The sequence below is a fragment of the Malaclemys terrapin genome, chromosome 25, assembly GCF_027887155.1.
Source record: "Malaclemys terrapin pileata isolate rMalTer1 chromosome 25, rMalTer1.hap1, whole genome shotgun sequence".
In the NCBI taxonomy this organism is placed as follows: domain Eukaryota; kingdom Metazoa; phylum Chordata; order Testudines; family Emydidae; genus Malaclemys; species Malaclemys terrapin.
In genome coordinates, this window is record NC_071529.1 from 13,689,979 (window position 1) to 13,707,076 (window position 17,098).

General features: G+C 45.9%; 1 protein-coding gene across 1 annotated transcript; it reads right to left on the bottom strand.

The window, feature by feature from the left end:
- Nucleotides 1-5,849: 5,849 nt before the first annotated feature.
- LRRC3C (leucine rich repeat containing 3C) lies at nucleotides 5,850-16,889 on the bottom strand. Its single transcript, XM_054014508.1, has 2 exons — nucleotides 16,561-16,889; nucleotides 5,850-9,829 (listed from the first exon to the last, which is right to left on the bottom strand). The coding sequence occupies exon 2, from the start codon at nucleotides 9,746-9,748 to the stop codon at nucleotides 8,966-8,968; it is 783 nt and encodes a 260-aa protein (XP_053870483.1). The 5' UTR covers nucleotides 9,749-9,829; nucleotides 16,561-16,889; the 3' UTR covers nucleotides 5,850-8,965.
- Nucleotides 16,890-17,098: the final 209 nt, after the last annotated feature.

The window sequence follows — 17,098 nt, forward strand, 5'->3', positions numbered from 1 at the left end:
ACACTGTTAAACTGAGTTTATCGATGATTCGGAAGGGTCCAATTCATCAGTTACACAGCCCATGTTCTGGTGATTTATACAACAACATTATAAATAACATTACTTGGTTTTTAACTTTCCAAGTATTCTCTCTCTGGTTTTTGTTCAAGTTTTACAAGACTCCCTGGAAACTAAATGCAAAATGGTACCGTGAAATGCGTGCCAATGATAGTGTCCAAAAGCTGTTTACTGATGTCAAGGACAGTAAACCACACAGCCTTTGGATCAAAGGACTTGATTAGATTTGGCATTCTGGCCACTGTAGGGGCACAAGTGGGTGTGACCTGATTCAGGCGTCTATAATTTATTGTGAAATGCCAAGAACCATTTGGTTTCTTTACAGGCCAAATAGGAGAATTGGCAGTGGAAGTACACTTACGCAGCACTCCCTATGTCAATAAAGACTTGATAGTCTTTTCTATGTATGAGTTTGCTTGTTCTGGGTAAGGATATTGTTTTTGAGCTGATATAAATCATACCCCTCAGGTTCAGAGTCCTCCACTGGAGATACCATGCCACACTTAGGCATGATTACTGTTGAGTCATCCTTTGCCTGTTCTACAGTAACACACAACAATTGGTCACACAAATCAAGAACACATCCCTGTTTGAATAGGAAATCCGTTTCAATAGGCAATTCCTTGGCTTTGCTAATTTTATCAATACAAAGGTATGAACCTTTCTTAGGTGACCTATCTGTACTTCAATGGGTACAGATTGGGAAGTGTGGTAACAACCCGATTACTTGCAAAAGTTGCAAGTGCTTTGAGGATCTAGGATCCTTAACATGGATAATACTAATTGCTGCCCCAGTATCTATAATAAAATTCCTGTGGCGGCTCCCTACCACTGCAGATACTGTTGGTCTCCCTCTTGCATCGCTGCCTAAAGGGGCTATGACTAATACTCGGGGCCTATTGGCATTATGCCAAGTAATTTGTAGCGTATGCAGACAAATATCTAAGGATTTTCCTTCTATCTCTCCGGAGGCTGTCCACCGGAGAGAAGGAAATGGGTCAACTGAGGCCACTGGGTGGTTCAAGGGGGCCAGGCCTTGACCTTCCATCATTAGCTCATTCATGCGGGCTCGGAGTTTCCGAATATCCCATCATTGAGCCTTAAGCATCTGCTTAAACGTCATTACAACTGAGTCCTCATCTTTGACTTGGGTCTCTGCAGACGTGAATTGTTCTGTGCAGCATCTGAAAAGAAAGGAACACGGTCCCGGGCCCCTATATGGGATTCAAACGCATAACCCCTGTTGAGGGGCACACTCACTCAAAGGTCCAGGGTTACTACGTGGGTTAGGGTTATTTTGCCAACGATGGTACCTAGGGAATTTAGGAACACCTTGGCCTAACCCTGGGGGTTCCTCAACCCTCACAGTGGGATTAGCTCGTGGTTCCTGAAGTATTGCAACAGGAATACCCCTGGGGGGTGTAGAGGGTGCACAAAATTTTAGGGACCTAGACTATGTTAATGATTGCCCAAATGTTAATAAATGTCCACCCAAAGGGGCTGGATCTCCTGATCTATATGATGCCATGTAACCCTTGGTTGTTGTATCTCTGTTGTAACCTAGAGATTACTACATCACAGGCACCAGCTACCCATGTCACTTGTGACACCACATTTTTTAGTCCCTGAACAATTACATTTTCTAAAGGCACTCCATCTTTACTATCGGGGCGGACACTAACAGAGGAGAGGATATTTCTCCCCTTTTGCTCTGCTCCACCTCCTGTGGTGCCACCCTGAGACTTCCTTTCTACTGGCAGACTGCTGGTAGCTTCTGCACTGCTAACTTCCTCTTTTGACTCTCCCGGTGGGTCCTCAGACCCAATCTTCAACTTGGCTCCTAAAGGTACTGTATCAGCCTGAGCTAACTCTCTTGCCCTACTTCTAGTAATTGGCCCTGCAGATTTTTTTTATCTCCATCGGTTCCACCATGCGAATAGGGATGGGAACCGATTCTTTATCCTCCCTTAACACATTTTTTTCAACTCTCCAATTCTTTTTAACAGCCGACCGTGGTCTGATTTAGAGCCGTCCAGCGATTTTAAGCTGGCATCCAAAGTTTGCGGGGTTTTCCTGAGTAACTAATTTCTTTTTATTTAATTGCTTTCCCAACTAACTATAAGCTACGAGCAGACATTTAACAGCTATTTTCTTCACCAGTTTACCCTCTCTTTTTTTTTCTGCTTTGTTTCTACATTAAATACATCATTTACAAAACTGCATGGGTTACAATGCTTAGATATCATCTGGCTATTCCTTAGCTGTTCTAAATTTCCTCCATGTTCCTGAATGTCTTTTCTGGCAAAGTTTTCTAAAGCCAGACTGCGAGCAACTCCAACAGACTCTACTCTTGCCCTTGCTCCACTCACCTTAACACATAACATAGAACTCATTTGAAGTCTAACACTTCTCTAGCTTATGTAATAAACTATCATGAACACTTTGTTGCTTTGCTTTGTAACTGAAGGCGTCCCTTCACAGAAACAACAGGAAATAATACCCCAAACTGGTTTTCCACCCAGTTCAATAAGTCCCAAGTAAATGATAGAGAGGTTGGGGGCACTATACTGGTGGTGGTAGAAGGGTTTATATATATATATATATACACACACACACACACACACACACACACACAAGCAAGTTCTGGCTGCTAGTTTTAAATTAAATGAATAGAAGAAGGGTTTATTAAAATATGGACAGATCTTCTGAATTTGGGCCTCCATCTTCCAAAGGTCAGGCAGGGACTGAGAATGCTGCTGTCTGTATATGGTAAGTCTACACTGCAAAAAAAAAAAAAAAAAAAAAAAAAACCCCACAGAAGCAAATTGCCAGGCTGGAACAACTGACTCAGGTTTGCTCTTTGAGGCTAAATATTGCAGTATAGCCATTCCCACGCTCAGACCCACGCCACTCACTGGCTTTCAGAACCCAGCTCCAGCATAGTACAAGTCTATACTGCTCTTTTTAGCCTTGTAGCAGGAGTCCTGGGAGCCCAAGTCAGTTAACCTGGTGTGGCAGAGTGCTGAGACCTGACAGGTGGGTTCACCCTCTGATCAGGGTAGCCTCAATTAGTTCTTCCAGTGAGGGCTGATTGAATAATTAGGTAATCAGAAGGAGAGGATGGGGAGGTAATGAACTAATTAGCCCTCAGCTGGCTAACCTGATAAAAACCAGGAAGGCAGTATTATGGGGGAGGACAGGGCTAGCTGAGACTAGAATGAAAGAGCTTCCTAAGGGAGATCTCTTTTCTACCAGGGCCCTAGTAAAAAGGGGGTGAAAGATACATGGATGTAAAACTGTGATGTTGCACTATACTGGTGGTGGTAGAAGGGTTTAGAATAAAATACAAACTGAACTCTTAAAAAAAAAAAAGTGGGTCTGAGCAGTCTCTGGGGCATCTGAGAACAGGGACAGAGCATTGCCTGGTCAAACCCAGGCTCTGAGACTCTGGGTTATTTTGGAGCGGGGTGGGGTTTGTTATGTAGACATACCCATAGTCCAGTATTCTGCATTAAACAGTTCTTCAGGCCCCAAATACACCAGGTCAATTGGGCTGGATCCAAATGTCATTGAAGCAGATGAAAAGACTCCCATTGACTTTGGTTCTGGCCATTATGAGTGGGGGGGAAGCTCCTTCCTCAATTCCCACAGCAGGCTATCAGCTTATACCGTGCAGCATACGCTGTGGAATAACCACTGGGCATGTATAAATACTACTAAGCTCTCTCTGGTTCTTCCCAGCTTCCACTATATCCTTACTGTTTATCCCACACACCCAAAACACGATCCTCTACAGCAGCATTAACTCACAGGGTCACTTTTGAATGGGAAAGTTCCTGGAATCTTGTATTCAGTCAGGGCGCTTCAGTGCCAAACAGAACGTTGACCAAAAAAAATGGAAGGAGTTCAGAGAAGAGCTCCAGAAATGATCAGGAAAGATGAATGAGGAAAGATTTAAAAAGTTAGGAAGTTATGACTCATCTAAACAACAGCTAAATGGTGGCGAAACATGGCAAATGTCTGCTGGAAGGGTGTAAACACTCTAGAGGGAAAGGTATTCTTTACAGTAATCTACAGAGCTCTTTTTCAGCCCTCCCAAGGAAGATAGAAGTGCAAGCAAATATAATTGTATATATTTTATATGTGGTACTTAAAATTATGTCAATATACAAGTAAATGGTGTTGCCCTTGACTTCGTGGCAAGTTGCCCATGGGTCCCGATGGTGTCGCAAAAGGTACAGTGGTGTATAAAAAGATATGGCAAAAGCAACGACTGTTGTTCAGCCTCCCTGAAATTCTGTGGGTGTGTTAATCATTGCGATCTCTACGGGGCCTTTTAGTAGACTGGTTCATCTTTTTTCCTTCTTTTGTCAACAATGCCGCCGAAGCAGCAGGTGTGGCACTTCAAAAAGAAGCCAATTAGCTGTGAATTCTAAGGTCACAGAGTCAGCTCTGGCATACACACCACCAGGTAATTGAAAAGGTTTCCACTTATCTCCATCACCAGGTCACGGAAAAATTAGTGACTCATTTGTTATTGCAAACATAGGCAGTAAACAACTTCAAGGGATGCTTAGCGCTTCCTGCCCCAGCTTTCTATATAGGGGAAGTACCTAGTACATTCCAGGCAGGCAAAGAAATGCAGTTCAGGATTTTGTCTTCCCAGGGGCTCTAACCAGACTGGATTCCATGAGGACATAAAAAAATCCAGTCCAACTTCCTCTACTATTTATGTCAAATGGATGAACTGACTGAGAAAATTCCCTTTCAGTGTCTGACATGAGTGCACGGCTTGCTCACTGGGATTTTTCACCGGCCACATGCAAATCCTGCACTGGATTGTAATGCCTCTTAGGAAGTGGATGGGGTTAGATAGTGGCCCTGGGAAGAGAAGCTCCAAGAAGTGTAGGAGTTGCCATAGTAGATCAGATCATACGTCCACATCTCCTTCCATCCCGAGGCAGATTTTCATTTTTTTCCTTTAAAACAGAAATAGCAATAAAAGCAAATTTAACAAATCTTGCCATGTCTTTCCTGGAAATCACAATTGTAAACGGCACCATCACCATGTCTTGCTCTCAAGGGTTGGTAGTGGAATGACCTCCGGTCACCAAAACTGTGACACTGATGTTAAAACATAAGAACCTTTTGCTTTTGTCCTGATAGGGATAACGTGCTGAGACCAGGATTGGATGTAAGATGCACAGATTCATAGAGTTTAAGGCCAGAAGGTACCATTAGTTCACTTAGTCTGACAACCTGTATAACACAGGCTACAGAATTTTACCCAGTTACACTGTATTGAGCCCAATAACTTATGTTTGGCTAAACATCTTCCAGAAAGGCATCTGGTCTTGATTTGAAGACTTTCAAGAGATGGAGAATCCACCACTTCCCTTCAGAGTTAGTTCCAAATTTGTCTTATTTCTAATTTCAATGTGTCTGGCTTCTGCTTCCAGACATGGGTTCTTATTATTTCTTTCTCTGCTCAATAAGGGTCAAACCACTTAGGCAGCTACCGAGGGCGGTGACTTTTTAGGGATAGCTCCAGCCCACAACTTTCCTCCCCATCCAGGGGAGTGGGAAAGTCTTCCCCTTTAGGGATGATCCCAGCACTATGTCTACACTGCACCTAAAGCATTGAAATGTCTAGCTCCAATCCTGGCCTAGCTGGTCAGGTGGAATAATTGTCATGAGAGCAACATTTCATACCAGATTTCATTTCAGATGAGGGACACAAACTCCAAAGTAAAAGTCAACTTTATTCTCATATAAAGTAAGAACATGAACAGTCTGTTTAAGCACATCATTTGGTCAGATGTTATCAAGACATAATCCCACACAGTGAGCATGCCCTGACCACCATGTTTTAAACCTGGCATCCCAGAAGATCACAATTCTACTGGACTTTTGTTACAGAGCATAGATATCAGGGGTACATGGGGTTGATGGCGGGGGGGAATATGCAGTTCATTAATTCACATTTGGTTTTAATGTGGACATCTGGACAACCCAGGTCACTGAATTAGCTGCTTTCAGCCTTCCATTTTCCAGCACATCAGATAGATTTGTAAAGGGAAAACTTGTTAAACGATCTTTATTGTCAATGCACAAAGGTGGCATCAGACAGAGTCAAAAGGTGTTTGTGCGTGATGCAGGAACCCTGCGGATGTTTGGAAAGTAGGCACTTCTGAATATATCTTAGCAGCTCTGAAGGCATTTGTGCATGGGACATCAGATTTTCTCACGAGCACCAAGTGAACTTTCGCTGCTTCCCAAATCTAAATCTCTTTCAGATCATTTGGAGATTTCACCAACTTCCCCTTCCCCAGTACTCAAATGTTGTTGTTGATGATTCTGGATAATTTGGTCTCATGCTTGTCAGGGAGAGGCCTGAACCTAGACCCAACATCTAAACACCCCCAAAATGTTGTGAGAGTTCAGTTCATCATTAGGATCTGAATCCAGGTTTTGCTGCAGTAGGATCATCTCTAATAGTAATATAATATAATGGTTGGTTGCGGTCAGAACCATTACACAAGAAAGGAGAGAGACTTGGGGCCTGATCCAAAACCCACTCAAATCAAAGCAAAGATTGAGTTCAAAGAGCTTTGGTTCATGACCTCAGGGCCGCCCGGGGGGGGCAAGTGGGGCAATTTGCCCCGGGTCCCACAGGGGCCCGCACGAGAATATAGTATTCTTTATTATTGCAACTTTTTTTTATGGAAGGGGCCCCCAAAATTGCTTTGCAACAGGCCCCCTGAATCCTCTGGGTGGCCCTGCATGACCTTGCCAGATTAAGGCAATTTACCTTTAGTCTGTTTAGACTGGATGCAACAAAACAAAACAGCTTTACAGCCTTTTCCTCCTGGGCCAGAGGTAGATCCAGCTATTAAATTTTAAGATTCTGGTTCCAGTTGGCTTTTCTTTCTTTAAACAGCAGCTGAATCTTGATTCAAACTTTCCAGCTGTCCTCCATCAAAGGCCATCCCAAACCTCTGATCCAACCCCCCCCCCCCCAATTTTGGAGATAGTCCAATCAAGTTCCAAAATGTAGTGGATCAGGACCCTCTCTAATTATTAGATATTCAAATATTGTTTCTGAACATGGGGCTGGGGGGGTTCTATGCCCCAATACTGGAAACATAGAGAAGAGATGTTGGGTTTTTTTTTTCTGAGTGTGAGGGATGAGGCCACTTGCCAACAGAGGAAAGAAAGAAAGAGAGAAAGAAAGAAAAAGAAACTTAGTTGTGGCTTCACTCTAACCCACCACATCCTTTTTTCTCCCAACATGTCACAGTGATAGGTCGACAAACTTGTGAGTCCTAAAGTAAACATGATGACCAAAGTCCTCTCTTCAGGAGGCAATTAGATACAAGATGGTGAGGAATCTCCCCACTTCAAGGCAATGCCTTCTGGCCATGACCCAGTATCCACTGGGAGACCCAAAGGGTTCTACGTATGGAGCCAGCTGAGTGGTTTGGGCCGAAGCGGGCTGTCTTGTAAATGTTTAAGCTACAGAGAGCCTACCCCCAAAATACATTATAAATCAGTTCACGTGGTTGGGGCAGGGGAGTAAGATTTGAGGCTCGGCCATTGAATGCTAGTCACATCTCTGGTTTGGAACCCTGACTGCAAATGAGAAGATTGTCTCATGCCACAAGGTGTGTCCCTTCCTTTGCATGTGCCAATGGTGGAGAGACACACCGGAGCAGGACTTTACCAATTCACAGAGTCCTCCATCCAGTGGCTGGACCTGCTATGTGTATATCCTGTATCCTACCTATGACTGAGACCCCACGGGGGACCCTCCAGGTCTGTGGACAATCTCATGGGGACGGGCTCTCTCAGCATGTGCTGTTGTGGCTGGAAAAACTCTGAGGATGGCTCGCCTGGTGGCATTTTGACATTTCTAGTCCCGGCGAGCAGAAATGAAGTAAACATTTCAGAACCTCAAAAAGCTCATTTCAGATTTGTTTCTAAAACAGGGATATTTTAGGGGCAGGGAGATGGATTTTATTTGATCCTCACAGACTCATCCATCTCTAATGATAAAATCCCTTTCTGCCTCATATCTCTGTTAGGGACCAAATTTATGAGGTGCAGAGCAGCTTCAGCTCCCACTGACCTTACTGGTCCTTTGATGGAAGAAGGGGCAGTATTTTGGGTAGAACTTTAACTCAAGATCCTATGGGGGGAATTCGCTCATACCACCCTCCAGCAGTTGGGATTTGCTTTAATCTCTTTAGTTTGACGTCATACCCACTATTCCCAATATTCCTCAAAAGCCAGGAGGACCATATAGTAAGGGTACAACACTGTTCTCTGAGACTCTGCGGTGTCTTCTTGGGGTTGCTGGAAACATCCCTTCCTGAGAGTGAAGGAAGTAGATAGAGAGTGTCTGAACCACTGATTTTTTTTTAACATCTTAATGGATTCCTGTAAAGTATATAAAATTCTTTTTAAATGAAGTTTAACGTCTGAAAGGGGAATCATCTGAGTAATTACTGTATGCTTGAGGAGACACACTGTTTTTTTTTTCTTTTCCCTCTGTTGTTCAACACAATAAACAGATGCCCAAATCCCTTGTGGCGCCGCTGAGTCCTCACTAATTGCTCTAGATCACAGCCCTGTTGGCACTTGTTCTGCAGAATTGTGGATAGAGCCCAAGCCTTCCTTGCTCCTGTTTTGTTCTGAACACGCGGATCTGGGTCTCCTGAAACTATCTGTTTATTTTCCAAAGAGCAAAACTAATGTTGTTGTTGTTGTTGTTAACTAACAGCCTCTTCAGCCTTTGTGTGTCTATGGAGCTGATTGATTACCCATGAAACTAGGCAGGGGTCTGTCCACAAACTCCCCCGGGGTCCTACGTTTGCTGGGGTTGGGGCAGGAGGGAGCGGTTTTTCAGTCACACCACGGTGCTGATGGTGGAGGACTCTTCTGACTTTCTCTGCTTGCTGGGCAAGGACTTCAGGTACTCAAGGTGCCGACGGGCGTCTTCTTGGTTCTGCCGGACATAGTAGACCAGGTAGGAGATCACCATGGCGAACCAGCCGAACATGGTGACCAGCATGGCTATGTCCGTGGTCTTTTTGTAAACGCTGCAGAAGTCGATGTCTGTGACCACTTGGAGGAAGGGCTTGCCAACGTGCTCCTCCTTAGCAGAGGAGTCGCAGACGATGCTCCCAGAGGACCCAGCAACCAGGTCCACTGTCCTGATCAGCTCCTGGAGCCTGCAGTCGCACAGCCAAGGGTTACTGGAGAGATTGACCTTGGCCTTCAGATTGCTAAAGACATCCTTATTGACTGACACCAGCTTGTTTGAGGACAAATCCAGGGAATGCAAGTGCTCCGACAAGCCCCGGAAAGCCCCACTCTCTATCCTGACGATGCCATTGTGAGACAGCTCCAGCTCCAGCAGGACTGGCAAGTTCCGAAAGGCGTCAACGGGGAGGAAGGCAATCTGGTTGAAATCCAGGTAGAGCTTGTTAGTGTCGTTGGGTATGTCCTTAGGGACCTCTGTGAGTTGAGCGTTGCTGCACCGAAAGGTTTTGTAACCGTCCTCTTCTGCCTGGTAGCAGCCCTTGGGAAAGGTAGTGGCCGAATGGAAACAAAAGGTCATCAGAACAAAGCTCTGGAACAGCAGCCACATGGTAACCGAGTGGCGGAGGAACCAGTCTACTAGAGGCATGGTGAGGTGTTTGCATAATCACATGGCCACTTGCTTATCAGCTGTCTCTCTCTCTCAAGCGGGCCGCTGGATTCATCGTATCTGAGTAAGAGATATCAAGGGGAAAATATAAAACACGCTAGACAGGGAGAAACAGTGTGGCTTGTATGTGATCCCAGTCCTTTATTCTCTCCATCTGGTGTCTCATAACAGCACCCACCACTGTGGTACCCAAGCACCCCTTCCTGTTACACAACAGATGCATTATGGCTTCCGACATGGAGATCTGTCCTTGACACATCAGAAGTGTCCAGGCCCAGAACTCGAGCCACTGAAAAAGTAGCGTGTGCATGTATTGTAGGGCAATGGCTCTCCAACCTGGATCTGTGGTCAGCATTTCCAAGCACTTTACCTGAATAACAGCCACACCCAGCCACTTCTGTCTGGAGATCCCCATCTCACCAAAGCACAGAGAAGTGCCCAAGATCATATTGATTATTATCAATGTGTATTACTGTGGGGCCAAGCAACCTCAGTCGCTGGCCCAGACCCCCTTGTGCTAGGCATTGTACAAACATACAACAAAAGGACAGTCCTGACCCGCAAAAGGCAGATGAGTGGCAGAGCTGACTCTAGAAGCCAAGGTCGTCTTGCCCTCCTAGTCCCATGTCCTATCCACAGAACCAGGTCAGAACTGGGACATCCTAGCAGGTTGCCGTGGAAACGACAGTGATGCCTGGGAGCAGAGAGAGGCAGGAGAATCAGGACTGTTCACCTCCCTGAAGGCCAGTGCTCCTGAGCTGTACTCCTTCCTGGCCCTAGGAAGAGCACCAGTTTTGGCCCAAAAATGGGTATTTAATTTCTCATTTCCATAATATGGATAAAGGCTCAACACCATTGCACCAGGCATGCCCAGTGTCTGCTCCTCCAGCACACCCCCTTCTGAGTCTAGTGAACCTACATGCATAGTGCTTTGCACTGCACTGCATGGTGACTGAATGCATCTGCACATAGGGGCACAACTTGTGGAACTCCTTGCCTGAGGAGGTTGTTAAGGCTAGGACTATAACAGGGATTAAAAGAGAACTGGATAAATTCATGGAGGTTAAATCCATTAATGGCTGTTAGCCAGGATGGGTAAGGAATGGTGTCTCTAGCCTCTGTTTGTCAGAGGGTGGGGATGGATGGCAGGAGAGAGATCACTTGATCATTGCCTGTTAGGTTCACTCCCTCTGGGGCACCTGGCATTGGCCACTGTCGATAGACAGGATACTGGGCTAGATGGACCTTTGGTCTGACCCAGTACGGCCATTCTTATGTTCTTATGATGCTTCCCATTGAAATCAATGTGAGTTTTACCACTGGCGTCAGTGGGGCCAGGATTTCACCCTGGGACTCCAGGTGGGGAATAAGCAGCAGCGGCAAAGTCCTGTGTTCAGGCAATCATCCTCTTAACAGAGACTACAAGGGGACCAGAATGCAGAAATACTTGAGACAGAAGCAAAATTGGCCCCCCGAGTTGTCCAGGATTTGTCTGTTGCTCTTTAATTTTGTGGTCTCTTACAAATTGATTTGGGGGTACAAAGATTCATCTACAGGGCTGCTATCACCCTGCTGTGGGAGCTTGCAGCTGACCTTTCCGAGGTTTTTAATGCCAACAAATTCAAACAAGCAATTTCCATTCATCTCTCCAGGAAGATGCAAGCATAAGCAAATACTTCAGTGGGTGCATTTGCTTTTGATCCTGGACCTAGCAAAAATTAGCCTCCAGGTTGCCTTTGACCCCAACCCAGCTGGTTCACACACTGGGAAGGCTGGCTTTTGGCCAATACATCCCGTTGTGTCACCAAGTTTGGGTGGCCCCCACGAAGTGCTGTAATCGCATTCTCCATCCAGCTCTTTATTCCAAAAGGGAAGAACGTCAGCAAGGGAGAAACAAAAACAGAAAAAGGAAACTTGCTTGAGCAGAACTTGCAAATATGTTCCCAGGGTGGATACAGCAGATAAGGGTCACTCTGTGAAATCTACCAGCCTGTCAACACCAGCCTCCATGCTGCACAGAAAGCGCCCTCATATTTTTGAGCCTGACAGCAACTTCGATATCACACCAGCACTAACAATCCAAATGAGACACAGAAACTGTTGCCTGATTCATCCCCTGATTAAAGGAACCTACACAAAAGGGTGCCCACCTAGTCACTGAATTTAAAAACTGGGTGGGGTCCCCCAGGAATGGTTCAAATGGGGCAAGGGGTGAGGCACGCTTTGAAAAGCTGAGGTGGGCTGCCTGGTGAGTTGATCTCTTCCAGATACAGGCCCCTCGAGATCTGTGCCCTGCTGCTCCCAGAGCTGGCTGCCTTTTACAGAGGTTTTGCTAAAAACTGCAGCAGCAGAATGGCAAGAGGAAACCTGGTCTGCAAAAACAAGTAGACAAATGCAAACCAGACTTCCAAGCTGGAAGCAAATGCTACAGACAGGGATGTATTCAGCAAGGAGTTTGTGCGGACAGTGGCAGTGTTAAGGCTGAGAAATTACCCTGTGTGATAAGGGCCCAGTGCTTCTAGGCCACTGGCTGTATTGGGGTGGGGCTGAGGAAAAGACATGTTTACTAAACGAACTCTTGGAAGGTTTCAAACTCCCACCTGTTTATGCTCTCTGTACATGTGTATATATATCTCCTCAATATTTATTCCACTCTATATGCATCCGAAGAAGTGGGCTGTAGTCCACGAAAGCTTATGCTCTAATAAATTTGTTAGTCTCTAAGGTGCCACAAGTACTCCTGTTCTTTTTGCGAACTCTTGGAAGAATTCTGGCTGATTAACCAGAATCCATCTGGGACTTCCAGTGGAGAAAGGGGCTTGTGGAGGGGTGAGGGGCATACGGTATTTCTGATCCCTGAAAGGTTGCAGACCCAGACCAGATGTTAGCCCTGTACTCTCACCTCATTCCTTCCCACTCTTTATTCTGCATGATTAGCCCTGCCATGAACCAATGTAGTGCCCTCACTCCCCGGTCTAGTGGTAGCTGCGCACTTCACACTAAGCAGTAAGCTCTGCTCCCTCTTCCCACTTGCCCACCCACGGAGGGCTAATTGCCGCGTGGAAGGGATACAGAATCTGTCCAAGCAGTTTATTGTTATCATGGTACCGGATGGCTCGGTGAACCGGTGTTGGGCTATAGAGTATTTCACTGGTTCGAATCCAGCCCAGCTTGGTCGTGAGTGAGGATTTTTAACCCCTGATGCCTGCTCAGAGATTTGTGCAAAAGCAGCTTGCTGTTCCCATTGGGCAGAGGGTCCCCATTACGAAATCCACCATGGCAACTGGCCCCTTATTGGCAGCCTCGGGAGGGACGCCAAGGAACGAATGGGCTGTGCAAACAACTCCCTTCACTGCAGACATTCAGAGATTCTAAGGCCAGACAGGAGCACTGTGATCATCTAGTCTGATCTCCTGTATAACACAGGTCAAAAAACTCCCCCAGAATAATTCCTGTTAGAAGGAGAGCAGATCTTTTAGCAAAACTTCCAGTCTTGATTTAAAAATTGCCAGTGATGGAGAATCCACCACAATCTTTGGTGAATTGTCCAGCTGGGGTTCTCGACTCAATTTCTGCCTGAGAGTTGTCTATACAGCAAACCCCATCATCAGAATTATCAGTGTTGGTGGTACTTCCATCATAGAATCATAGAAATGTAGCACTAGAAGGGACCTCGATAGGTTATCTGATCCAGCCCCCTGCAATGAGGCAGGACTACGTATTATCTAGACATGATAAGTTTGCCAGCTCAGTCATGGGGCCACATGTGGAAGTTTGCAGACTCTCTGCCTGGACTTCTCCTGTTCTTAGGATGACTAGTCTCCAGGGCTGTCAACCCAGCTCTAAATGTCTATGAAATGTAAATTTCTAAATATTATAGAGTAGCTTATCCCAAGGGATCTCAAAGTAGGTGACAGACATTCAGCACTTGCATTCACCTATATGCTGCTTCATTGGTTTTTGCGTGGATGATTTTTTTTTTGTTAGCAATGATCAATGAAACTTTCATCCCAGTTTTCATTCCTGCAATCTGAAAGGAAACAGCATTGTGTGGATGTACAATGCCTCCTGATGGCAAAGATGGTGATTAATAATTAACTGGCAATGCTTAGGTATCTTCCAGCCATACCCCACGCCAGTTCTGAGCTTCTACATTTAAATGTGAATCTGAAACCTGCATGTTGATAATCATCCCCCACAGACATGCTGTTTGGATGGGTTTGGGTTTCCCAGTGCCTGTCTCAGGCTGTAGTGCAGCTTTACGGAGCTCCTGCTGGGAAACCTCTGTAAAATGGCAGCTCCCCTGAAGAAAGGCACCAGCACTATTTGCAGTGGTGGTGGCCACGAAGCAGCGGCAGGTGTTTTTAAATACCAGTATTGAAAACTCATCTCTTGACATATTAGTTCTTACTTAGCCAGTTGCTATTTAATGATCTCTGATGATATGACTGCAGCTCCCTCTTCTCTGGGACTGACCAAACAACCTAGCAACAGCATCTGAGAGCCTTCTTCGGCCCTCAATACCATGGCATCTCAGCACCCCACAATTTTTCATGTATTTAGTCTCATCATATCCCTGTGAGGGAGGGCAGGGCTATTATCTGCATTCTGCAGAGGGAGAACAGAGGCCAAGAGAAGCTAAGTGACTTGTCCAAGGTCACACAGAAAGTCTGGTGGCAGAGCAAGGACTTGCATGCAGGTTTTCAAAGTCCTAGGCTAATATCTGAACCACTGCATCATCCCTCCCCTCTAACTTTGGCCCTCATTCCTAGGTTTGCACGGGACAGGAGCATTCAGCATCATTTGAGTGGTCAGAGGACCATTGACAGGTTCAGAAGGGGACACATCTAGACGTCTTTGGTAGAAGAAGGAGATACTGCCCAGTGGGATATTTTAGCTGGGGAATGTGAAGTGAATATGGAAAATAGAGGAGACCTGGTAACCCCAAACACTGACTGTCTCGTGTTGGTGAGGAGCCCTTTGTCTCCTGATACCTGCAGCCAAACAGAACATGGAGACCAAACAAGGCATATATTCTGATGAGTTGCAAAGCGTAGCGCTGCACATCCAGCAGTGAGGTGCACCTGTGAATTATTCCTGAAATCCCCAATCTGTCCAGTGTTCAAATGAAGCCAAATCCTTTCCCCCCACACACACCCTTGTGAGCTGTGAAAACAGGCAGAAAGGGGTAGTGTAATAGACATGCTGAATCACTTTTGCATGAACCCTTCTCTGGCTGAGAAATAAAGAAAGAATATTATATAATGTAAAACAAATATAACTGCAATACCTGCTGCCTTAATATTCCACTGTCCTTCAGGAAGAAAATTGCTTTTCTACAGCCACCCAGTGATATTCAGTGGAAATCACCTTGCAGATCAGAAAACCTTCTGCAGGATAAGTGGAACAATACTTCTGTATGTTTTATCAGGCAGTTTGCTCTTGAATTTCCTGAGATGAACCAGGGAAGTTGTGTCCCCCGCCCCTCCCATCTCCCGCCTTTCAAGCAAGCAGATCGTTGCCAGCAGTCAATCCCACTAATAGGAGAGAGAAAGAAACTGTCCCACTATTATCATATGATGAGCAGCATTTATTACCGCCTTAGATGTGCATGGAACAGAAAGTCGAGGCTCCTCCAGGTAAAGTTAGACCGAAAACACAACGGCAGCGCAGGGAGCATGGTTGGGGGAGTGGGGAGCATCACTGGACTATACAGCTGACGGGGGACAGCACCCTGACAAGGCACAGTTTACTCTGGAGACAGGGAGACAGGAAGACTGCAAATTCTCTTGGGCAGGGATTGTGTTTCTGTACTGAGAGTGTCTGGCATACGCATGGGTGCTGGAATAAATCACAACAGCTCTGTGATCTGGGGATTTTCCAGCTTTCGAATAAATGACAGGAAGAAAAATGACTCTCTCATCTTTCCTTACTATTCAAGCCCTCTAGCTGCTCAGGAAAGACGGTGTCATTTTCCCCATCACCAGAAGAGGGAGTCAGATCTGCTCCGGACCTAATACAGTGAAGTCTTGAAGCTCTGGGGAAAAGAAAACCCTGAGAATGTATGGAAGGGATTCCCCCCCACCTCAATGAAAGTTAGGGCAGAAGAGGAAGACCCCTCCCTGCTTGCAGTGAGGAGAAAGCAAATCCACCAGCAGGTTAACCTGGGATATATTTAAAATTGCACCTCCTGGGGTCTGGATGTACGTACAACACTCAACTCCCCTCTCTTGGGTAAACTAAGATTTCATCTGATTTCCGAATACTGAGACTCAGAGAGCAGCTGATCTAAACTTAACACACACAACTTCTTCCCTCCCCCGAGTCCAGCGATTTGCATCAATCAGCAGACTTCCCCCCCTTCCTTCTCCTTTTTTTATCTTTCGCTTTTGATTTGAAACATGTTTCTCCCTGCCCCCCACTCCCCACCCCTCCCGCCGCCTTTCATTTTCAAAGCCGTTCTCAGAAGGTCAAAGCAGCCAACCAGGTTTCTACCTAATTCTTCGGTTTTACCTTGTATAGGAACACGTGAAATAAGATCTTGAGAGGGTTCTGCCGGATGACTGATCACAGGGCCGGATTCTGATCAGTGTAACTAGGAAGTTAGGGAAGTCACTCCGGATTCACACCTGTGCCACCCAGAGCAGAATCTGGCCATCACGCTTTTTTCCTGAACCAATCTAATGTTGTCTCATTCTTTCTTTCCTTCTTGGTTTGAGCATGTCTGAGGCAACCCCGAAGCCTCATCTCTTACCTTATTGCATTAACCGCGCCAAGTGAAATTGACTCACCTTTAGTCCGTTGCATCTTTCTGCATCTACTCAAAGTCCTGGAACTGGAGAGGGAAAAGAGGCAGAAAAAGAAAGAAACCAGCTACGATTTCGACAAAAGCAGGCATCACAGCAGCTCCTGGTTTTACGGTACCCCTCCTTGGCTTAGGTGTCTCCGAACTGGAAGCAAGCTGAAGGCTGGGGGATCCTGATCTTTGGAAATAGGTCTCTCTTCCAGCGCATGAGGAGGGGGGGGGGGCTGCAAGGTGCAGCCAGATGTGCAAAGAAAGAGGAACGATACAAAAAATAACCCTTCCGGCTCAGCACCGTTATATAAAGAAATCGCTGGCAAAGCTACAGATGCTAGAGGGAAAGAAGCAGGTGCCCAGATGCTGGGGGTGTGCGTATCTATCTGAGACTCTGTATGTGTGTGAGAGAGAAAAACCGGTGGATTTTTCCTCGCCGGAGAATGCTATCCGTCCTCAGGGGACTGAAAACTCCGCCTGGAGAGAGCGAGAGAGAGATTGTGTGTCTCCATGCAACCGGGGGGAAAGCCCAT

Coding starts and splice junctions, on each gene's coding strand:
- LRRC3C (XM_054014508.1), bottom strand. CDS start 9,748: ATGCCTCTAGTAGACTGGTTCCTCCGCCACTCGGTTACCATGTGGCTG.